Here is a 25,228-nt window from a genome sequence, read left to right as displayed (position 1 = left end):
TGACTGCAGTTGTTCAAGTTTTTGGAAATTTCAAAAGTTAATCTTGTGAATACCACATGTACCTTGTGCAGGACTTGCTGTGTCATACCGTATTTGGATCTTTGTTGTATACAGTGTTATGAGCCATTTTGGAATCTCACATGTAGTTAACATATTTGGCTGTCTAGTTTGTGTACTGATGGGGATCTCAAGAAAAAGCAAAGATTAGGGCAGCACGGTGACGCAGCACAGAGTTGCTGCCTTACAGCGCTTGCAGCACCGGAGACCCGGGTTCGATCCCGACTATGGGTGCTGTCGGTATGGAGTCTGTACGTTCTTCCCGTGACCGTGTGGGTTTCCTCCCACACTCCAAAGATGTATAGGTATGTAGGTTAAGTGGCTTGGTGTATGTGTAAAAAAAATTGTCCCTAGTATGTGCAGGATAGTGCTAGTGTGCCGGGATCGCTGGTCGGCGCGAACCTGGTGAGCCGAAAAGCCTGTTTCCACGCTGTATCACCCTATACTAAACTAAATTCATCACCCATTCAGTATTTCTGTTAATATATGTAGACTTTAGTACAGGATTTCTTGCTGTCATTATTTATTTAAATGTCAACTATTTACAATTGGATACAGCATACATGTTATGACACTTTAATATGATCAGTTGGTTGTGAGGTTGCTTAACTGTTGATGTTTCAATGCAGCAGTAATGGTACAACTGAGTGTATTATTAGGCCATTTTAAAGGGCATTTACAAGATAAGCACTACTGTCTGGAGTCACAGATAAGTAGACTGCGTAAAGATGTCAGATTGTCTACGCTGAATAACACGTGAACTAGACTGGTTCTTCTGACAATTCAGTGGTTTTGTCCTCAGATCTGTTTTTTGGATTTAAATGACGTTAATTGACTTGAAATATTGACTTTGATTTTGAAGATCCACATGCTTAATTTAATGCTGCTTTCCCTCATCTTCCCACTTTATCATTATGCGATCAAAGATTGCAACTGAATTAACCTCACACAATGAACTTGAAATACTTCAGTGGGTAAGATCACATTGATTGATGTCAACGTGAATACTTCAATTTATATTGCACATCATACACAGAGGGCAAGGATAGAATTGGCAGAAGGACACAAAGTCACAATTCAATTGCATTTTAATACCAGGAGAAAATTATTTTTATTATTCTATCCCAACATCATTAAATAAATCTGGCTTTTACTGATTATTAACCCATATATTACCACAGTCAAAATTCTTCTTTAGATTAATGTGTCTAAGATCTTTCATCACCAGAGTCAGCTCAACTGACCCATAGAGTTTACCATTCTTAATATTGACCATTCCTATCTGTAACTATGATTGGAATATCGTCTTGACAGCCTTTGCCAATTACCCCTCAACTTTACCCTAATTCGCACAAAATCCTAGAATTCATCCATCAGAAATGTATAACTTCTCTTCTTTGAATCTTGTCAACCTTTAATTTTTATCGTATCCTATCCAATTTATTTTACTACATTACCTGTGACATCGACAGCATTCCTCTCTTTCATGAAAACAGATATAAAGTTGAGCAGCTTCGCCATGCATTCTGCTTCCACAAGATCTCATCTTTAGTGCATATTCAGAGGAAACATTTCTCTGACCACCTGTTTATGAAAGATCTTTGTGTTCCTTTCTTGTTCCCACTAAAAGAGACACACGTACCCGTTCAGCTCCTTTTGAACTTTATCTCTATTTTTTGTTTTTAGTTCAAGGTTTCATGGTCAGGCTCAGTTTATTGTCACATGTACAGTGAAATTTGAGTTACCAACTCAATTCTATATTAAATTACAAATCTGACATTTACTCTGCTTTCTTCTTTTCAGGTTTTTATCTTTGCAAATGATGAGGAGCGAAGATAACGACAACATAGACTCAATGTCACTAGACGAGGGGAGCAGTGTCTTGGGTATGTGTGTTCATAAACCATTGTAAGTGCCAGAGTATGTTGGGAGAGTGGTTAGTGAAGCACATAGGAACCTGGGCTTAATAAATAGAGACAATTGGTAGCAATATGGGGGGGGGGGGGGGTTACATTGAACATTTCCAGAAACTGGTTATTACAGAAATTGAATACTACACCCACATCCATTCACTAGATTTTAGGATGTATGCAAAGATCGGAGAAAAGAAAAATACCAAAATGGTTCCAGGTTGATATATTTACTCTCTAAAGTTAGACTCGAAAAGCTACACTTTCCTGCACTATCCCTTCTCCTTGACTTCTTTAATCTCCAGAACATATTGATCTACATTTTGAAAGAACTCAATGACCTTCAAGGGAAGAGAACTCTGAAGATTCCTCAGGCTATGTGTGAAGAAATGTATCCTCTTTTCATTGCTAAATGGCTATCCTTTATTCAGAGATTGTGACCACTAGTTCAAGTTCTCAGCCAGGGGAAAACCACAACACGGTTGGTATCCCTCCCCTTCACCCTAATGAGTTGGCTGTGCAGAACGAAAATATCTCCTCTTTGAAGCATTCCTATTGTTTGGTATTCACCTTCTTGTGAATCTTTGATTCAAATGTACATGGGCTAGATTACTTCCCAACTCACTGATGTTGGCCATCCTTCAATTATTTCCATATTTGAATGTTTCTTATTCTTTTCCTTATTTGCATTCTATCTTGTGATATTGAATTCAGCACTTCTTTAATCTCCCAGATAAACATTCTTTATTTCTTCTCCCGATGTTAAAGCCCCCGGCGGGCGATGGTAAGCCCCGCGGCTGTTAAGGCCACGCCGGGTGATGTAAGGCCCTGCTCCGGGTCCCGATGTTGGAGCCCCCGGCGGGCAAGCGATGGCAAGTCCCGCGGCCGTTAAAGCCACGCCGGGCGATGTAAGACCCCGCTTCGGGTTGTCTTCAACCCCGCAATTGGGGCGGGAGAAGTTGCCGTTGCGGGAGCTCCGTAAAGCGGTCTCCCACCAGGGACCCGCGAGCTCCCAATGTCATCGTCCGCCGGACCTACGGCTGGAACCTCCGAAGTCGGGTCGCAGTCGCGAGCCACCACAGCTCTCCGCGCACCGAAGCCGGCCAGCCCCACGATGGTGAGTCCGCAGGCTCCGCGACTGGAGCCCCCAGGTCATTCCGGCTATAGGCCGCTCCACGGTGCTAGGCCCCAATGACATCGGAGACCCGACAGGGAAAAGGTCGGGTCCCCCGTACAGGGAAGAGATTTAAAAGTTTCCCCCACCCCCCACATATACACAGCTAAAAATAATATATAAACTACAACCAAAAAGATGCACTAACAGTACAAAAAAAAAAGAAAAAAAGACAGACGGACTGCAGAGGCCGCTGCCGCGAGGCGCCGCCACTTCCGGAACGACGGATCCTTCGTGGTTAGTTTGGGAACATATTGAACAAGACATTTCTCTTGTTCACATTTAAGGAACTTGCCTCCAATCTTTGTTACTTAGACTGCTGAGTTCCTTATCTATATTAGGCTCCGTGAAATCACCTATTATCAATTTAATGTTACTACCTTACTGAAACTTGCTTGTAAATTTTCTTCATATCCTTATTTGGTGGCCTATAGCATACTCTACTCTCTACCAAGCTATAGTGTATCAGGATCTAAAACAAACAAGATATATTAAAAACTGCAAGGGAGGCAAATTTACTTTGTATGCCTCTGGATTTGGCAGCAAACATAAAAATATTACTAATCAGGTACGATATTTGTTTTCAAATGAAAAGGCTAACATTACTTGACAATTCTTAAGCCAATACTGCTAGATACAAATGGACAGACTCTCCACAATGCAGTAAAATCTGCAAAGGCCAGTTCATAACTGCACAACTAGTGCACAGCATGCATCAAGCAGTACACTATTCTACCTCACCGTTTAAAAGTGATCACGGATGAAACCACAGGAGTGTTCAAGCTGTGTACAACAACATTCAGGACAGCAAGTGTACTGAACAGCAGGAAGGAACGTAGAAAATAAATTTCATACCAGAATTAAGCAGCATTCCCATCAGATAACATTTTGGCCCAGGAGATGCTCCTAACAAGTTCCAGTCTCTGGCATGTGCTCATCTTTGGGGGCGGCAAAGTGGCGCAGTGATAGTGTTGCTGCTTTGCATTGCCAGAGACCAGGGTTCAACCCTGACTAAAGGCATTGTCTGTACAGTTTATATTCTCCCTGTGACCGCATGGGTTTCCTCCCACATTCCAAGGTTAATTGAGGTTAATTGGTTTCTGTAAATTGCCCCTAGTGAAAGTGGAATAACATAGAACTAGTGTATGGGTGATTGATGGTTGGCTTGGACTCGGTGGGCTGAAGGGCTTGTATCTCTAAGCTAAACCAAATTTAACATCTATCGAAGGTATTTTTAAATATTCTTAGTTGCAATAATCTCAGCTGCCTTTAGTACAATTTCAACATTTAATTTCAAATTCCAGCATCTGAAAGGCTTTGCAATTGATTTTCTTGAAGTTTTGTGAACCATTTCTAAAACAAAACATCAAGTTTAGTTGTTGAGTTATATTTTAAAGATTGGGTGCTTAAGATTGTAAATTCCACTTTATGCAATACCCTTGTGACAGACAGATCAATTCTTTGAATTAAAAAAACTGCAGGTCGAGCGATATCTGTGGGGGGAAAGAAATCGTCGACTTTTCATGTTGAAATGTCAATAATCCTTTTCCCCCCCCCCAACACTGATGCCGTTCGACCCACTAAGTTCCTTCAGTAATTTATCGTTTGCTTCAGATTCCAGCACCTGCAGTCTCTAGTTTCTCCAATCCTCAGAGTCCTAACCCTTAAGAGAAATAAAAATGTAACGCAAATTATCACAAAATATGATTTGCTTGCCAAATGTCTTCGAAAAAATCAAAAGACCTTTCATAACATTTGCTGCTTTCAAGTACCTGAAGAAGAAATAAAAATTGCTGGGAACAATAAATTAAAGTGAAGCTCTCTGGTCCTGTGCATTGATCTATCAGTTGGGACTTCCCTGCAAAGCACTGAAGCATTACTTGAAATCAATTTTCTCAGATGAAAAACTCACCTTCAGGGGGGTAAAGTAAATAAACCTGTCAAATTGAAATTATGCAGAGTAAATAAGGATAAATAGGCAGAAAAAACTCAAAGCCTTCAAACTTATTATTAAATACATTCTATTTTACCATGAAATATGTATATCACATTCTAAAATACATGATTAGATTAACCGGTGAAATGTATAAATTGGTGCACTGAGATTGGTAATGGGTTGCAGGAAGTAAAGATAGATTGAGATCTGTTCACTATGGAATTACTTCTCTGCTACCAGTATCATGGGCGAAGGTTTATTAGCAGCAGCACTTGAATTAAATTGAAATCTTTTAAGACTGCTCCTGCCCGATCCTATTTAGGTTCAATATGAATGACAACCAATAACAAAAGAAACTATTAATGAAAATTAACTATCATGAAAATCATTTGCCACAATGATTTGCAAAATTTGTTAATTTCTCTTTAAATATAAAACTTAGAGAAATCTACTGTAAGAGTTAAGTAACTCGATTAACAATAAGCAACCAAGACTATTGATCCAAAGACACGTTTAAATCCCAATATACCATTTATATTTAAGAAATTTAATAATTTTGGGATTAAAGCTGCTCTCAGTTATGTTGAATTAATTGCAGATTATCCTAAAAGAGCTCAACGATGAAGGTACCTTCTCAATAAAAGTTGACCTTATCTCATCCAAATAGTCACTAACTTAAAAACGAGCTTTTCACGAGGACATTAGCTATGATCTCAACCCAATGAGTAACCTGGCATAAGTGGTTTAGTTTACTTTAGTGGTTTAGTTTCGAGTTACAGCACGGAAATGCAGTTCAGCCCACTGGGTTTGCGCCGACCAACGATCCCCGAATTTTCCTGATGTGAAAGTGATAGTGAGCTCCAGTATAATACTTCTAAATTCAACCATCATGCAGCCTTTAATGCTGTCCACTGCAGCACAAGAAGAAACCCTCAATGTCAAAAATGCTGCAGAAGCAACAATGATATGAACCATAATAGCAATATATCTTTCTTTTGGAGAGCTGAGATGGTGGGTCAGATGTATGACAGTAGACACGTTGTGCAGGAATCTGTGGTCCTCTCAGAACAACAATTTTTGTGTTCCAATCCTTGCCCCCAGGCGAGGCAACTGCACACATGCTAAAATCACACATTTCAAACCTGGGCTTCCTGGGCCCTAGGTCATCCTTGAATTTCATTTGCAACCTCCACAACTACATTCACACAAAGTGCCGTGGTACTGCAAGTGGAATTATATACTCACAGGTTTTCGAAGCAGAATATTTTGTAATTTGTAATTCTGATATCAAATTATTTAATTCTCTCATTGCATAGACAACTGGGTGAATGAATTCAAGGAGAATAGCAAAAAAAAGGCAAATCAATAGAATGCTTCATTGGGCGTCGCCTCGGCCCCGTCCCCCAAGGCTTGCGTTATACCTGAAACGGGGATGGTTCTACTGGGCTGCCAAAGCCTCAACTTGCGCAGTGAGTGCTGCAATTTGCTGTTCCTGCTGTGCATTTTCCGGCTTTACTGTTGTTGCATTACAATGTCGGATTGTTTTGTGAGCTCGTCTATTCTGGCCGATTGAAACATACCTATCAGGTGCCCCAGCAGAAACTTCTGTTTCCAGACATCGCCGTCAATCTCTTCGTCTACCGCCAGCCTGCGCCATCTCCGCAGCATTTGTGATGGCCTTCTTTCGCCAAGATTATCATCTCCCAGCAGCTCCGAAATGCGGGCTTGCTTCGAGAGCTGCGTTCGCTTCAAGATAGCGGATTTAAGCACGTCGCATGGCGTCATTTCTTCAGGATTAAGGAGCATGTCCTCTACTTCCCATGCGATCTGCTCTGGAATTTGAGCTGCTAGGAACCCGAATTTTGTCCGTTGGCTCGTGACATTGAAGGAAGTGCAATCAAGCTTCTAGTATTGAAAATCACGCTCTCGCGTGGTTGAAAAAAGTTGGGACGTCGAGTTTTACTTTGTCGACTGACAGTGTCACTTTCTTCGTAATATATTTCTTAAATGGAAGGTTGCATATAGCAACGGGGTCACCAGTTGTAGGATCTACTGAATCCCACGACAGAAAGCAAAGAGCAAACAACACTTAGCTGAGCAAGACACCTTCTTGTAAAGGTTGCTGGCCAGTCGCCAGCGGTGACAGGCTGTATGTAAAACCAACGTGGGCGAGAAGGCGCCACACATATGCAAGGCCCCACAATAATAAACAGGTCTGTTTATTCAGGACTGAGGCATGGAACATCCTTCAGGAGTTATGGAGAGAGCAGTGAGTAATATAAACGTGAACGAGCCGTTGCGAACTATTTCAAGTAGTAACGAGTTTTGGAATTAAAAGCACAGATGCATGAATCAGCACCACTGTCTGGAGAGCTGCACAAGAGACCGCCGATGCTGGAATCTTGACTGAAAAACAAACTGATGAAAGAACTGCAGGTCAGGCAGCATCTTAAGAGAAGGTAGACAAAACTGCTGGAGAAACTCAGCAGGTGCAGCAGCATCAATGGAGCGAAGGAAATAGGCAATGTTTCGGGCCGAAATCCTTCTTCATACGTCTGAAGAAGGGTTTCGACCCGAAATGATGCCTATGCATAATGAAACTTCTTTCCTGGGATAAAGTAATTCATTTAAATGGTGCAGCCGTTTTTGGGATGGAGACTACAAATAATCAGAATTCATGTTGTGAGGTCTGACACTCTGAGGACTCCCGTAGCCAGTGGCGTTTGGGCCCTCCGCATCAGCTGGGCGATCGAACCCCGCGTTGGAGCTGGTTGAACCTCTGCGTCGTTGGAGCTCCCGACTAGCCTCTCCCGAGACAGTGAGCTCCCGACGTAAAGTCCGCAGGCCGCGGTTGGAGCGATCCCAGGCAAGGGATCAACTCCGATGTTAAGTCCACGCCCTGCGGTGGGGTTCAAGTCAGTCCGAGGCGGCCTCCAGCTCCATCGATGTTAGGCCGCAGAGCGACCGGAGATGCGACCCGGAAAACAATCGCATCTCCGGCAAGGTAAGAAACTGAAGAAAGGTTTCCCCCAATACCCTTCCCCTCCCTCCACATAAAACAAACCAGAGAACATTTGCACAGACTTTTAATGCACACTAAAAATTAAAACAAGACAAAAAAACAGACAGACTGTTGGCAGGGCTGCCAATCGTTCGCCGCCCCTGGTGGACCACAATTCACTTTCAGTTCAGATAGATTTTACCGAGAAAGAATAGGTTGATTACCAACTTCAGATTTAGTATTTCTCCATGTCAAAGGCATGACAATACTTTTATGAGGTTGTATGGTATGAAATAAACTTGAAATTATATTGTTAGCATACTACACATAACAAAGAAAATTAAAGTAGGCATGGATTTTTTTATGTTTCATTATGTTCTTAACTTAAATAGGAAGAGCTGAGATACATTACACATGAATATCAGTACACAATATATTACTATGACATTACTGCCCTTGCAGCAAGATGAATCATTTTAAATGAGATAATACTTTTGTAAAAATAGTGCTCATTATCAAAATCACAAATGTTGCAGTGAATTCTGGGGAATAGTATCCAACTAACTGAAGGCGCCTCGTATTTTGATTGTTGTGATCAACTATAAACTCAAGAAAATAGCAACATCTCATGGAAGCATTTTCACACAACATCAGGTGACAAGGTCAAAAGCAGTTGCTAGAGAACATTTAAATTTTACCCTTAAATTAGTGAAAATAAGACTGCAGCTTTTCATTGCCTTTTGCCGATTCTGAATATTAACAATGATGTGCAAAAGTGTACCGGGAATCTGCCCAGTGTATTTTTGTGAAAAGGGCAACATGCTGGGTCTCTAATAAGTAAGAGTCAAAAATGTTTACCAATTTTGATCCCTTCTTGGAATTGTATGTTTTTTATTTTATTGCATTTGCTTGAACATTGAGGGTAAAATAGACCATTAATTATGACAGCAAAACAGATAATTTCTGAATAAATACTTAAATAAAACAGCTAATTGTTTAGTTTGGGGAACACAAGAGATTGCAAATGCTGGAATCTTGAGCAAAACACAAACTACTGCAGGAACTCAGTGGATCGGTTAGCTAGCTGCTGAGTAAATTATTTACTTTCGTGCATCTAACTGGTTTTACACACCTGCCTTTGAGGCCAGTTCAGAATCTGGCTGTGTAAATGAAAGTAATGGAAAGGCCAGTTGCAGATGAGTGTGCTCAAAGGGCTTCTTTAACAATGGCGTTTCTGTGATGTTCATTCAACGTGATTGCCACATGGGTCCGGCAGTGATGATTCACATTATAAGCTTGTTAGGGATTTCAGCAGGTGAAGAGAAAAAAAAAATCACTTGAGTAAATTACCTATCATGTCTCTTAAGGTATAAGATGCTTTTTAAATGGGAGTTAATTATACACACTTTAAAAAAAATAACAAGTTTGATGATACTACATAGTTACGGCATATAATTCAAAATGAAAATCTAAAATTAATAATTTTACCTTGGAATCCCTCCCATTTACATCTAATGACTGCTGTTCAGATTTAGAAGTTATTGCACAGAATAGTTATGTAATGGACTTTACAGTTAGCCAAGCAGTGCCAGACCTCCATCGTATTCGCTGGTACATTGGGTATCACCAGCAGGTGGTGGTGCTATTATATGTAGGTAGGAGGAGTGACTCCATGCCTAAAGTGACTCCAAATCTAAAGGCATCAGGTAAACAAAGATTAGATTACCATGCACCATCCTCCACTGATTCCCCTCCAGGTTGAGCAATACTTGGAAAAAACAGTGGCAACAGTATAGAATAAGCTCTGATCAGGGGACTACTCTGGGTGGAATCCAGTTCCACGAGGAGTGCAGACGGACATGCCAAGAGCAGCATGAGGCACATCACAAACAAGGTGCTGATCTGGTGCAGCAGCAACACAGGAAACATGCATGCCAGACAGCAAACATGGCAAGTGTTAAAGAGAACAAGGCAAACTCTCCACCGGTGGATCAGAAATAGGTCTGTGGTCTTGCTATATATACATAACTAATAATGGACTCGCAGGAGGGTTCAAGATCATTCCAATCTTCAATGATGGCAGGGTCCAACCTTTGACCTATAAACACAAGGTTGGTTCATTTGCAACCATGTTCTGCCAAAAGTGCTGCAGGTTTGATCCATCTCAGCTTCTTCCCAAGATCCCTACTACCATAGATACCCACCAATTTGATTTATTTAAAAAAATCACAAGATCACCGGCTAGTGCAAGGATTATGTGACCAAACAACATCCTCGCTGCAAGACTGAACTTGCACTCCAGAACTAGCTGCATTTTTCCCCTCAGCTATTTCAATACAATTACAACACCAGCCTTTTACCAACAAGGTGGAAATTTGACCGGTGTCTTGGCCGCAAAAAGCAGGGCTAATTCGATCCAGCAGAGTACTGCTGAGAAAGAGAACTGTCAATGCGCAGCTGGTCAATGAAACATTTTTTATCTCATGCTAGGAAGCAGGACTTACTCAACAATAATCAGCTCACTCATGCACAGTTTAGGTTTCACCTGGATCACTCAGCTCCACACCTCATCACAATCTTGGTTCAAACATAGACCAAGAAAATTGAAGTATGCCAGTGAAGAGAGTGATTGCCCATTGCATCAAGGTTGAGTATGGCATCAAGGAGCCTGGTAAAACTAAAGTCCATGAGATCAAGGGGAAATATTGAAATGTTGGAGTCATACTTTAAAGGAAGATGGTTGCGTTGCTGGAAGACAAGTCAATCATCCCAGCCCCAGGTTATCGTGGCAGGAGTTCCTTAGGGCTGATGCATGGACCCAATTATTTCAATTTCTTTATTAATATAATAAAAGCAACATGCATATTGGACTTGGCTCACAACATGTTTACCACCTGTTTTGCATGTATGTTTTATACTTACTGATTACTGCACTATGTCCAAAAAAGTTGCAACTCCTCAGCAAATAAAGTAGCCTGTGCCTTCATGAGGCAAGACATCGTATCAACTCTTTCCACCATCTACAAGCAGTGACATAGTTACACCACCAATGTAGATTCCTTCCGTCACACACCAACATGATTTGGATATATATTGCAGTTTCATCGTTGTTACTGGGTCTAATTCCTAGAACTCCCTCCTTCAAACATTGTGCAAGTCACTTCCCCAGAAGGTATCTCTTAGTCACCTTCTCAAGGACAAATGGGGAAGGTCAATGAATGCAGTTCCCAGATCCCAAATGCTACACTTGAAACTGAATGGTGAAAAAAACCTAAGGTTATACTTTCTATTCAGCATCAATAAAAATTGATATCACAGAAGATATTAAATCGATAGAACAATGACTAACATTTTGCTACATAGAAAAGCAAACATTAAATACATAGAGATAAATATCACAGACATCCATATTTCTTCCAAGGGATTGAAAATGCCCAAATGTTTATAAGTTTTAGGAGCAGAACAGTTAGAGGTACAAAAAAACTAATAGCAAAAAGCAGCTCAATTCATCATAGACTGCAAACTTACCTGAATTTGGATTTTCATGTAGCCGGCTATATTCAGATTGGTCTAACTTTGCCCTACACTTCTCAATGGGCACCCAGTTATAAGTCTCGGGACACAATAATTCGGATGGATAGTACTGGCCCTAAGAAAAGTAAAAAGAAACATTGGATGTAAGTTACCAGTCAGAGTTGCAATGGTCTAATTTTTGTAAGTAAACAAATATCAACGACCGGAAATAAAATGAGGGGAACTCCAATGAAACTTTTAAAGATGTTTTTAAAGAAAATTGTATGACAGATTCTAAAATATACCAACAGTGCAATATTCTTTATAAAACATACATGCAAAACAGGTTGTAAACATGTTGTTAGCCCAGTCCCATTCCTAAAAGCATGTTGCTTTTATTTTAAATGCTGCAAAACAGCCTAAAAATTGGATCACATATCACACTATATGGGAGATGGGACATGTTGGTTGGTGTAGGCAAGTTGGACCGAAGGGCCTATTTCTATGCTGTATGACTCCATGTGCATGTACACTACATGAGGAAGTACGAGGATAAGCTAGGCTAGAATATAAAGAAGGTTATTAAAAGCTTCTTTAGGTATGTTAAGGAAAAAGATTACAAAAAACAAATGCGGGTTCCTTGAAGGCAGAAACAGGTGAAATTATTATGGGGAACAAGGAAATGGCAGAAGTTGAACAGGTACTTTGGTTCTGTCTTCACTAAGGAAGACACAAACAATTTCCCAGATGTATTAGAAGACAGAGGATCTAGGGAGGCAGAGGAACTGAAAGAAATTTGCATTAGGCGAGAAAAAGTATTGGGTGGACTGTTGTGACTGAAAGCTGATAAATCCCCAGGGCCTGATGATCTGCATCCCAGGGTACTGAAGGAGGTGGCTCTAGAAATCGTGGATGCATTTCAACAAAGGAGCGAGAGAGAAAACAGGGAATTATAGACCTGTGACATTGGTGATGGGGAAGATGCTGGAGTCAATTATTAAAGAAGTAATAACGGAGCATTTGGATAGCAGAAAAAGGATTGGCCCAAGTGAGCATGGATTTATGAAGGGGAAATCCTGCTTGACTAATCTTCTGGAATCTTTTGAGGATGTGACAAGTAAAATGGATGAAGGAGAGCCAGTGGATGTAGTGTATCTGGACTTTCAGAAAGCCTTTGATAAGGTCCCACACAGGAGATTGGGGGGAAAAATTGGAGTACGGTATTGGGAATAGGGTATTGACATAGATAGAGAATTGGTTGGCAGACAGGAACCAAAGAGTAGGAATAAACGGGTCCCTGGCAGAATGGCAGGCAGTAGCGAGTGGAGTGCCTCAAGGCTCGGTGCTGGGGCCGCAAATATTTACAATATATATTAATGATTTAGATGATGAGATTAAAAGTAACACTAGCAAATTTGCACATGACACAAAGCTGGGTGGCAGTGTGAACTGCTAAGTGGATGCTAGGAGGTTGCAGGGTGACTTGGACAGGTTGATGAGTGGGTAGATGCGTGGCAGATGCAGTATAATGTCGATAAATGTGAGGTTATCCACTTTGGCGGCACGAACAAGGAGGCAGATTATTATCTCAATGGCGTCAGATTAGGAAAAGGGAAGTGCAACGAGACCTGGGTGTCCTTGTACACCAGTCACTGAAAGTAAACATGCAGATACAGCAGGCAGTGAAGCAAGCTAATGACATTATGGCCTTCAAAATGACAGGATTTGAGTATAGGAGTAAAGAGGTCCTTCTGGGGTGGAAGATTGCAGCCTTCACGTGGTCCGCCCTGTTTCGACTAATGCAATCAACTCGACGTGCACAAACGGAAGATCAAATAGAACAAGTTGTCCAACACCTTTAGGCTGTGCACGCCACACAAAAGAAGAAGAAGAAGAGGTCCTTCTGCAGTTGTACAGGGCCCTGGTGAGACCACATCTGGAGTAATTTGTGCAGTTTTGGTCTCCTAATTTAAGGAAGGACATCCTTGCTATTGAGGCAGTGTAGCATAGGTTCACGAGGTTAATCCTCGGGATGGTGGGACTGTCATATGAGGAAAGAGTGTAAAGACTGGGCTTGTATTTACTGGAATTTAGGATGAGAGGGAATCTTATAGAAACATACAAAATTATAAAAGGACTGGACAAGCTAGCTGTGGGAAAAATGTTCCCAATGTTGGGGGAGTCCAGAACCAGGGGCCACAGTCTAAGAATAAATGGGAGGCCATTTAAAACTGCGATGAGAAAACACTTTTTCACCCACAGAGTTGTGAATTTGTGGAATTCTCTGCCACAGAAGGCAGTGGAGGCCAAGGGATATGGGGAGAAGGCAGGCACGGGTTACTGATTGTGGATGATCAGACATGATCACAATGAATGGCAGTGCCGGCTCGAAGTGCAAATGGCCTCCTCCTCCTATTTTCTATGATATTGTTTCACTAAAAATAACAATAGATAGATCAACAAAGTTGGCACAATGGCACAGCTGCAAAGGACATTGCTTCATAGCTCCAGTGATCTCAGTTCAATCATATAGTCAGAGTCCTGACATCAGGTCCTGTCTGTGTGGATTTTGCACAGTCTCCCTGCGAACACATCAATTGTCCCCAAGATCGGATTTCCTCCTTCATCTCAATGACATGTGGGTCAATGCGTTGACTGGCTGCTGCAACTTGGTCCTTTGTGTGTATTCAGTAAAAATTAGGGGGAGTGATTGAGAATATGGAGAGAATTGATACTGCAGATATATATTTACATGTACAAGACTAAATGGCTTACCAAATACCAAACCTAAATAAAATTCCTAAATAAAGTCAAGCATTTTGGCAGAGATTAAAGGAATGCCTGAATAACCCGAACCATATTATCTATATCCTTGCAATAAATACATTCAACACAGCATGGGTAAAGCATTGGGTATAAGATCCCTGTCTACAACCATGGTCAGTATTTGGGAAATGGCAAGTGCAAAGGAGAATCTAATCAGAAAACAGGGAAGGGGGGGAAAAACCGCATCCAAATTTAAAGCAAAGCATGTATATAAACCATGAGAATTTACAAACAACAGGATTCTTTTGTTAAGCTCATCATAAAATTGACTGCATCAATTACCATTTCGATTATTGAATCAGTTTGTTAGAGATTCCTTTAAATAATTTAAATGTTTAGAATTTCAAGAAGCTAACGCAATCAATATGATATCAAACTTGGTAAAGCAAGTTAGAATTGGCCTTATTATGTCAAAAAACATGTCTAACAAGTAACAGCACATGTGCTGTTAACAAACAGACTGCTGCAATTCACTCCCCAGAGTTTGCTGTGGATATGCTATGCACTATGAACATACAGAATGTTCTGTTTTTTATCATGTTAACAAATCACAATAGAAATTCCTATCTAAACATGCAACATTTCAATTACGGACCAGTTATTTGACTTTGATGCTGAAAATTCTATTGGCTAAATTAAAACTATAAATACCTGTCAAATAAACATAGATTATGTAATAATGTCATTTAATGAACAGTGAATTTTATGGAACACATGGAACATTTTATGGGAGATTTTGTTTGAAAATCTCAACCATTACAAAATAAAAGACTTTCATTTGATAATTTAGTCCAATGTCATAATATAGGTCTTGCGATTTTGTCATGAACACTACACATCAGTAGCATATCAACAAACAAGATAGTATGCGTTATTTATAAGTTTAAAATTCAATTAACTCAATAAGCAAAACTCGAAAAGGGGCTACTAACGTAAATTGGCAGTTCCCTTTGCAGTATGGGAATACTATAATTTTACTTGTCACACAGGACTACCCTAGACAATGGCATGAACATTAATGTAAGGGGCATTTCTTGCAATGGCACATTTAACTTGCATGTTTTAGTTCATTGAAGGATAGAAAGCAGGTGCTTATCTATTTGTCTGTATTTCAGTCTCCCATTGAGCCAGGAGTCAGTCTGAAGAAGGGGTTTGGCACGAAACATTGCCTATTTCCTTCGCTCCATAGATGCTGCCGCACCCGCTGAGTTTCTCCAGCATTTTTATCTACCCAGCTCAGCCAGAATGTCTTTTCCTTTAATCAAATTTCCCGCTATAAAAGTGGTCATTATCTGGTGAAAACTCATCCTGCCTTATCCTGGGATATTTATTCCCAAACACTATCTTATACGAACATTTATAGAATTTGTGTCTCATTTCTGCATCCCTAAAAGACTGTGCTGGATAAATACAGCCCAGTTAAAGCAGGAAATCCTTGCTGTGAACCCTCTGAAGGGGAGGTGTTGGCAAATAGAAAAATATCTTGCAATATCCAACTGTGTAGCCTTTGATATCCAACTGTGCAGTGCAGGCAACATGGGAATATATGTTGCAGTATTTTGTTTGCAAAACAGTGGTAGTCTTACCTTACCTGACCATTTCTACATAAAATGTAATTAAAAAAATACAATTGAAACATACAATCTTTTAACATCTATTGATCTATGTATATTCATTAATATCTTTTTACAACACGCAACGTTCCCTCCTGCAAATTTGTTGAAGAAAGTAAGTCATTTTCACTATCACGGAATTTTACTGACCACAGATATTCCTCAATGTATGAAAGGGTCACATTCATGAAGAGTTTCCTTATGTGAAAATTTGTAAGTTGAAAAGACATGTTTTAGTTTCCAGACAAAAACTCTTGTTGCATCCCAGAGATCAAGAAACAACCAAAATATTCGTAATTTAAAATAGATAAATACAAATTTCTCAAATCATTAAATAGTTATTAATAATTTAATTTTAAATCGAGATGATATAAACACACAATCTACCATTTCAAGATATTCACCAAGTGAAACGTACAAGATCCTGAGGGATCTTAAGGGTGGACATTAAAAGGTTTCCATGAAACATCCTCTCATGGGAGATTCTAGCAATCGGTGTAAATATCTCAAAATAAGAACTAAAGAATACATTATTAAATACACATAAAACAAGGCCTTGAGCTACAAAAACTGGGACTGTTGATATGAAATAAAAGTAAAGTACAGGTGCAGAACCTTTTATCCGAAATTCCGGAAACCGAAAAGCTCCGAAAATTGGACATTTGCGGTCCTGGAAAAAAGGGAGGGTGTATTGCCCGGGAGAGTAGGAATCCCTAGACCTAGTACAGTGAGCGTCCACCGAGGGTCGCCCGGAGAGGTTCCGCGGTCACCTCTCCGTGTGACCCTCGGTGGACGCTCACTGAACTAGGTCTAGGGATTCACAAAAATGCTGGAGAAACTCCGCGGGTGCAGCAGCATCTATGGAGCGAAGGAAATAGGTAACGCTTCGGGCCGAAACCCTTCCTCAGACTGCCCTATCAGTCCCCCCTATCAGTCTGAGGAAGGGTTTCGGCAAAGGGAGGGGAGAGAAGGGAAAAGAGAGAGGAAGGATCTGCCGGACATGCTGTGGGTGTGTGTGTGTGTGTGTGTGTGTTTGTTTGGCGGAGTCTGAGGGGAGAAGGAGAGAAGGGAGAGGGAGGGAAGGGAGGGAGAGGTCCAGCGGCGGGAACGGATGCCTGGGTCCGGGCATGAGCTGAGGCCGAGGTTTGTAAACGTTGCTGCAACCCCCGGCCCGGCCCTCCGTGTATTGTTCACCGTGTCTTCCTGGAGAGAGGGGGGAGGGCGGGAGCCGGGGCTGTGTGCGTGAAGCACGGCGACTAGAGGGACGGGAGAGCTGCCCCGGGAGCGTGAGGGCACCTCCCCCTTCTCCATTCCCCCTCACACCCCCCTCCCCATCTACCCCTTTCTTCCCCCTCTACCTCTCTGCTCTCTCTCAGCCCGCAGCGATCTGCCAGACATGCTGTGTGTGTGTTTGTTTGGCGGAGTCTGAGGGGAAAAACGCCGGCACTAAGAGCGAGCGAACGCGCGGACAGAACGGACAAAAGCAACGATCATAGGTCGGAATAGGTGACCAAAGATCTTTGTAGGTGACATTTCGGGTCGAGACCCCTCTTCTGACTGACTCAGGGGAAAGAGGAGCAAGAGCTATGGACGGTACTAAGGACAAGTGAATGGAAGATATGCCGATATCTCCCGTTTCCCTTTCCCTTGACTATCAGTCTGAAGAAGGGTCTCGACCCGAAATGTCTACCAACGCCGCTCTATGAACGTTGCTTTCGTCCGTCTGTCCACGCTTTCGCTCGCTCTTGGTACCGGCGCTTCTCCCCTCATGGCAGCTATTGAAAAAGTCGACCCGAAATATCACCTATTTCCTCCTATTGTCACGTATTCCTCATCAGAGATGCAGCCTGATCCGCTGATTTACTCCAGCCTTTTGTGTCTGTCTTCGGTTTAATCAGCATCTGCAGTATGTGCCGTTTAAAAAGTACAAGGCATGTGCCGTTTAAAAAGGAAGTGATAAAAAACATTTAAAACATTTAACAACACCTAAACTGTTCCCCCGCAACGCTGCGAGAGGCATAACTGAAGTCGGGTCGGGGTTACTGAAATGACGGAGGTTACGCTCCGGTGCGGACTACGCGTCAGTTCATTGTATTTTGCAGGAGTGGACCATCTTGCGCGCTATAAGATCTTTGCTCCAATTGATTTGATTACTCTAGCCCGGGGCCCCCTTAGGCGCGGGGCCCAATTGGGAGAAATAGGTCCTATCGGCTAAAGGCCGGCCCTGACCGGGTAACTGCCGGGATCGAGGCGCAAACTCGCGACCTTGCGGTCACGAGCCGAGCACTCTACCACTGAGCCACATGTTAAAATCTACGCTAAAAATCTTCCGTTCGGAAAACCGAAAAATCCCGAAATCCGAGAAGTGTCTGGTCCCAAGGCCTTTGGATAAAAGGTTGTGCACCTGTACTATAAATACTCAGTGGGTCAAGAAGATATCCAGTATTAGCAAAGTGTTAACAATAGAAGTCCCACTTTACATATAGGTCTAGATAAGTTTCTGAATTGCTTCCATAATACTTCCTCTAATAACAAGGTTTAAAATCTTCCAGAAATATTAATAAAGGATAGAGCTTCATATTTACATACATAGTTTTGATGCAACAGAGCCAGGGAAGTGATAAAATAATTTGTTATTAGATAGGGTGCTTCATCAGTGCAACATCAAGCATTTGATGCCTCTGGTGTCTGAACACCTTCAATTTGATAATTAATTTAAAATCATATTTAAATTGTGCGCATTAGGTCAATTATCCCAAATCCAATTAAAGTGAAATGAAATATTTTATTTCAAATTCGAATGGAAATACATCCCACATTTTAATCCTTAATAAAAATATTTTGTCCAAACAGCAAAAATATTGCCATTGTTCAACATTAATTATATCTCTGATCCTGTGTTGGAGTCAGGTATAATACCAAATATCAGCAAAAAAGATGCTAAGAAAGTGGGCGTAAGGCAGTAGTGGCTTCAAGTTGGAATTGTCCTGGGGAAGGGCAGTTATCAAATGCTTTCTCTGGTATCTGATCAAATTATTGGTTTGGTATTTATTGTTCTTTATACTTAAAAACGCCAACAGATAAATTTTACAGCGAAACATTAAAAGAGCATAAATCCCAAATGAAGCATCAATGAGCTTATTTCAAGCATTATCATCACACAACCTTCTGATTTACAATGTAATTTCATGAAAATTATGTAGGAAGGAACTGCAGTTGCTGGTTTAAACCGAATATAGACACGAAAAGATTGAGTAACTCAGCGGGATTGACAGCATCTCTGAAGAGAAGGAATGGCGACGTTTCAGGTCGAGACCCTTCTTCAGACTTCAGAAGGGTCTCGACCCGAAACGTCACCCATATTTTCTCTCCAGAGATGCTGCCTGTCCCGCTGAGTTACTCCAGCTTTTTTGTCTATCTTCATGAAAATTATGTTTCATGAAATCCTTTGAAATCTGTCAATACCAACAGGGTTTCATTTTTTCCTTCAACTCTGATACGAGCAAGGCTCATTCACTCAAATGCCTCAGTGACAATGACATGGAGCCCAGCCTCTGAACACGTGCATATGAAAGCGCTGTCTGCAGACTGCATCTTGAACAACAGAGAGATTGATGTGGCCTTGATTTTGCACAGCTCAGCCATCCTAAATTGAGCAGTTTCCCTCAAGTCCTGTCCTGTGGATTAACTCCATCCCCATGAGAAGCTTGATTGAGGCAACACACAGCACTACCACAAAAAAACTTTTGCCAAATCCACATGAAGAATAGGCGACTCAACTTCGGTGTTCTCTCGGAGGTAGACACATAATGCTGAAGTAACTCAGGACAGACACCATCTCTAGAGAGAGGGAATGGGTGAGGTTTCGGGTCGACACCCTTCTTCAGACTGATGTTTGATTCAGTGTTCTGTCCCAGGCTTGGAGCAACTAGCACTGAGACCCTAGTTATACTCAGTCTGCTATGTTGGGCAGGTCACACTGCATGCCTTACTCCAGCCTCCTGTCATGGATGCTCAATCACTAGAAGAAATTAGCGGGTGGAGAGAAGATTCAAACACTTTCCCAAAGCTTTCTTGGAAAAATACTGAAGCCTAAGAATCCCTAGCCCAAAGTGAAGGACAACCCCAAACGGCTCTGACAACCTTCAGACCGTTTGTTCGGATCTAATAAAGGCTTTGTTTAAGCTACCCATCCATCCATCAGGGACTGCCTGCCTCATTTGTTGAAGAATCTGCCATTCCTACACTGGCTTCATTGGCCATCTCAGAACTTCTCGAATCAGAGGAAAGCAACTAATACTTGATGCTGAGCAACTGTCCAAGAATAAGATGGTACAGTAATGCAACTTTAAACTTAAGATGGTTTATTCAGATTTTATTTAAATATATTTTGATGTCAGAATCATTTTCTGTAAAGCTTTCATTTACAACACCACCTCTCCTCAGCTAGAGTGCTGTCCTGACCACCCATCCACCTCATTGTAGTCCTTATAACTGTTTAACTTTTATCTGTACACTGTGGAGGGCTTAATTGTAATCATGTATAGTCTGTTCTGTGATTGGACAGCACATAAACAAAAGCTTTTCACAGTACCTCGGTACATGCAACAATAAAAAGCCAAACTGAACAATATTCTGATAGGCAGTGTATGAGGAGAGGGAATAGGGAGGGAGACACTTCTTCTCATTAGCACCTGAAGGTTTATAGTTAGTAAACAAAAGTCACACTGCCCACAATTATTACTGCAGAACCAATATTCAGTTTTTAAGTTTAATTACTTTATTCATTCTCAGTCTTCTGAAGGAAATAGTATAATCCTTTGAAAATAGCACAGCTTAGGACAAAAGAGGCCCTTTGGAGCCATCAACTCCACAAAAAAGTTACAATTATATCCTATAGAATCAGTTTCCTTGTTATTTTCATTTGTTTTACAGGTACCTCTTTGTTCCAATGTGATAGAATACTTCAGACACACCTACCCGGACTGCTGCTTTATGAAAATAGTCAGTATTGTTGTAATGTGGAAATATCTTGAGCAAAGTTCCCACCTTGAGTGGATTTTCAAAAATATTATACAGATAGAACAATGGATGGGCATTGATTCAGTGACAGTTGATACAACATGAAACGGGAATATTCCAGTTTGAAGAAGGCGAAAGCACACAAAAGATTTACAGCAGCAAATGATTTGAAGCAGGGATGGAGATGAAAAAAAAATGTTAATGTGGAAGTTGGTAAACATAATGATAATGGTTGGATAGTCAACTGAGAGATACTCATCTGAGGATGAAAATATACTCAGTCATTTTGTGTGTGCTGGAGATTGTGGGGTTGCAATAATCAAAAAAGCATTTGGGTAGTCAGTGAGAGGAGAGGCAGGGATCAGAAGCCAATATTTTGAATAAGAGTAATTGCAGGTCTGAGTGCTTTAAAGGCCAAGACAAGTTTCACTCATTTGTCGTTTATTCTCAACTTGCAGAGCGCTAATATAACCACATTATCCTGGCAATACCCAATGACTGGTTTTCCCAGGACTGTGAGGTCCCAGTTTATCTACAATGTTCCAAAATTGTGCATTGGATAGGAAATTATATCATCCCTGATGCAAAAATCACTCCAGGATTGCACAGATTCTACCCTGCCTATCTAGATAATAATACTGAAAAGGAATAGAAATCCACTCGTACAAATTGAACTGATAGACAGGCCATTTAAAATGAAAATTAACAAGGAATTGAAGTTTTAAACTACAAATTAACAGAAAGCTTTTAAAACAAATAGGGAAATTAAACCAACAAACTTGAAAAAAAAGATGGTAACAAAAATAAAACATTTTTAACAGGCTGCAGTGTGTGGCATTCTAATCATTTGCGAGACGCCGTTTGTTATTTTTGAAATAAATTCATTTTTAAAGATTAAGAATATTACTGACTCAATGTGGTTTCTATTGAGCTGAATACACAGCAATATAAAGCAGCAGTATTTAATTAAACTTCAGAAGAAGTGAGCTGGAGGAAAGGCAGTGCTTCAACATTAAATTTTTGTCTTCTGTGAAAGAAGACACCAGTAGATTCTCTTCAAACTTGGTCAAGTACTTAGCGGCCCCACTGACGGATTTCATTACACTAACATAGATTGATTTAATTCTATTCAAGACAAATACTTTGCATCTTTTCACAGGTAATCCAAGCCTGCCCATTTTGACCAGTACTGGTGGGCAATTTGGGGACAGGAAAACAACAGCAGAGTAAACAATTCAGACCACCAAATCCAATTTTCGTTGGCTCACAAGAGTTTAGTTTTTTAGTTTAGAGACACAGCATGGAAACAAGCCCTTTTGCCCACCCAGTCCACACCGATCATAGATCACCCGTTCACACAAGTACCATGTTATTCCACTCTCGCATACACTCCCTACACACTGGGGATAGTTTACAATCCTGTGTCTTTGGAATGTGCTAGGAAACAGGAGCACCCAGAGGAAATCCAAGTGGTCAAAGGGAGAATGTGCAAATTCCATAAAGACAGCACCCAATATCAGAATCGAATCAGGGTCTCTGATGCTGTGAGGCAGCAATTCTACCAGCTGCATCATCATGCTGTCCCAAAATAAACACACTTAAGGTAACCAAAGTGATATCACTAGAAATTAGTTGCTTCAGATAAACATTCAGGAGACTTGACCAATTATAAACTGCCTTTAATCCATATTAACAATTTAGTAAAGATTTCTGATGTTTTTAAGTTTTTTTACACAGGCTTCTGCTATCAATAAGCATTTTTATTTGCAAATTAAAAAAAAGTAAATCGCCATTTTTTGCAGAACTAATCTCAAGATGCTGCTCAAAGATAAAACATGTTCAATGTGCTACTGCAAACAAGGGAATCTAATTGGCGTACAATTCTGTGGTACACTTGGATCTATAACATTTTAATAATGTCTAATAAACTGTGTTTCTTGTGTTGCTATATCAGCTAAAGTTTATTATCTGACATGATGAATCCTCTTCAATAAATTTCTGTGCTACCTAACCAAATCTCTGCCACTAGAGATCAATTATTTGATTTTAATATTTATTTTATTTTTTACCTGGTGGTCTGAATTTCTGAACAATTAATTGTATTTATGTATAAAAAGTGTTTTAAACTTCGGTCTGAAAAGGTAATTATAGAATGAAGATTTTACAAATTCATACACCCAAAATTTATTATCCTCTCGTCTGAATGTTACATCTTTTCATGCATGGAATCTTTATTGATCAATTAGTTACACACATTTCATGCAAGTTTTTCTGAAATATGCATTGCCCAATAAACCCTCATCCTCCTCACTAATAACCATTTAACTTTCTAATTGATCCTTTGCATCTGATTGTCAATTGTATTATGTATAATTTATTTCTCAATTATATTCCAACTCACAAGTAACAAACAAATTTATGATGCAGCCAATATTTCCTAACTCCCCACTATGTGACATTAAAAAAAGTCTACAAACCTATTTAAAAATCAAAGCACTTCCAGCAACTTTTCCCTCCACATATAAATCGCATATTACAGCTTCTCAGTCATCATGACGAATAAAAATTCACCTGCACACCCCCATGACTTTCACTTGGAAAACAGACTCCATAATTTTGAAGGTCCTCAAAATCATGAAATACGTTGACATGCATTTCCCTGAAAGGACCAGAATGAACAGCAGTAGGCAAAGAACCAACTTGTGCGTAAATATCTACATCTTTATCTTCCATTCTAGAATATGTTTTCTTTATCATTTTTTCCACCAGATATTTTTGTGTAACAATATAATTTCTTGAAGCTACTTTAATTGTAATTTAATGTTATTAATATTGCTATTGCATCCCTGAAAAATTCTTAAATAATGATACCCACAGCATTGTACAATTGGCAAAGCTGCGACTAGACAAGCACCAGGCCAACAAGATTAAACTCCATGTTTGTTCAAAGATCTGTACTGTTGTTGAGCTGAGGTGAGATAATCAACCAACTAAACTGCTACATTGAAAACACTGTGATCCAAACTTTCCTCCTGAAATATCATGCAACTGTCTACTAATAATGTAACTTCAATATTCAATCAAATTTCATGAAACTTCTTAATATCTTCCACAATGCTATTCAGTCCAAATTGCTGTAATTCTCCTTCCTGATCAAAGCTGACACCCTCTTTGGCTTTATCATCAAGTACCTCACCATCCTGAGGGACACCACTGACAAATGTCTCAAGTGGATCAACCACAAATATCATGGCTGGATATCCTGCAACAACCAACTCACTCCTGATAATCCAAAGCTTTCCCATCATTTAGAAGCACAATTCAGGACTGATGGAAGACTTTCCACTTGTCTGAATGAGTGTAGCATCAACAAATTAGAGTTATACAGCATGGACATTAGCCAGTCAGCCTACCAAGCCCACGCTGACCTCTCAAGGGTCATTCGGGATGGGCAATAAATGCTGCCTTGCCAAGAATGCCCAGTCTCCAAGAATGGAATAAAGAATTAAAACTCTGCTCCGATGTTTTCAAACATTCCAGCCAAAATTCCTTTCCGGTTTGTTCTTTTGCCCATTTTTCCAATGTAGATATCATTATTTTCTAAAAAAAATAACGTAATTCTTCAAGAAAACTAAATACCCTGAAATTACAAAATTCAATACTAGCGCATCTGGTCTGAACTTATGTTTAAATTCAGAACTGCTATTTTAGTGTATAACTTGTCCCAATTATTTTAAGAATACATTTTGCCGTTACATAAACAGAGAGAACAAACTCATGAAGAGTTATGATACAAGTTTCTTGCAGTGTCATTTTAGAGCCCACACTATTTACTCGTGATTCATTACGCCGTTGAAACATTTTCGAACATAACCTGTAATAAAGAAAAAAAGTCTAAACATTGATAGCAACACTAAGATTTAATAAATATTTTAAAATTGTGTGTTTAATATTTTTGTCCAAACAGCGCCACTCTTGGATTTAAAATATTACACAAAGGAGAGATGGAAAAATCTTTCACATTTGATTGACTGTCTTTTAAAAACTAAAATATCAGTATTAATCATGTCTTCACATGTTTATACTGCAACTTATTTCACTTATTTCTACATAATGAGGTCTTTCAAAAATCCATTTTATCATTTCACAAATGAACCTAAAAAGGGTTTAACTGAT

At 40.2% G+C, this 25,228-nt stretch overlaps 1 protein-coding gene across 7 annotated transcripts in view; it reads right to left on the bottom strand.

Moving 5' to 3' along the window:
* Positions 1-25,228, bottom strand: part of ate1 (arginyltransferase 1) — a 153,448-nt gene that overhangs the window by 3,377 nt on the left and 124,843 nt on the right. For 6 of the 7 annotated variants that reach the window (XM_033033808.1, XM_033033804.1, XM_033033801.1 and 3 more), the window contains one exon: positions 11,607-11,727. The exons of the other annotated variant lie outside the window; for it this stretch is intronic. In XM_033033808.1, coding sequence (XP_032889699.1) covers positions 11,607-11,727 — 121 coding nt within the window. The remainder of the gene's footprint in view (positions 1-11,606; positions 11,728-25,228) is intronic. 7 annotated transcript variants of the gene reach the window in all.

This window comes from Amblyraja radiata, chromosome 15, assembly GCF_010909765.2.
Source record: "Amblyraja radiata isolate CabotCenter1 chromosome 15, sAmbRad1.1.pri, whole genome shotgun sequence".
NCBI classification, from domain to species: Eukaryota; Metazoa; Chordata; class Chondrichthyes; order Rajiformes; family Rajidae; genus Amblyraja; species Amblyraja radiata.
The sequence above is the reverse complement of the archived record's forward strand: the minus strand, read 5'-3'. Positions and strand labels throughout refer to the sequence as shown.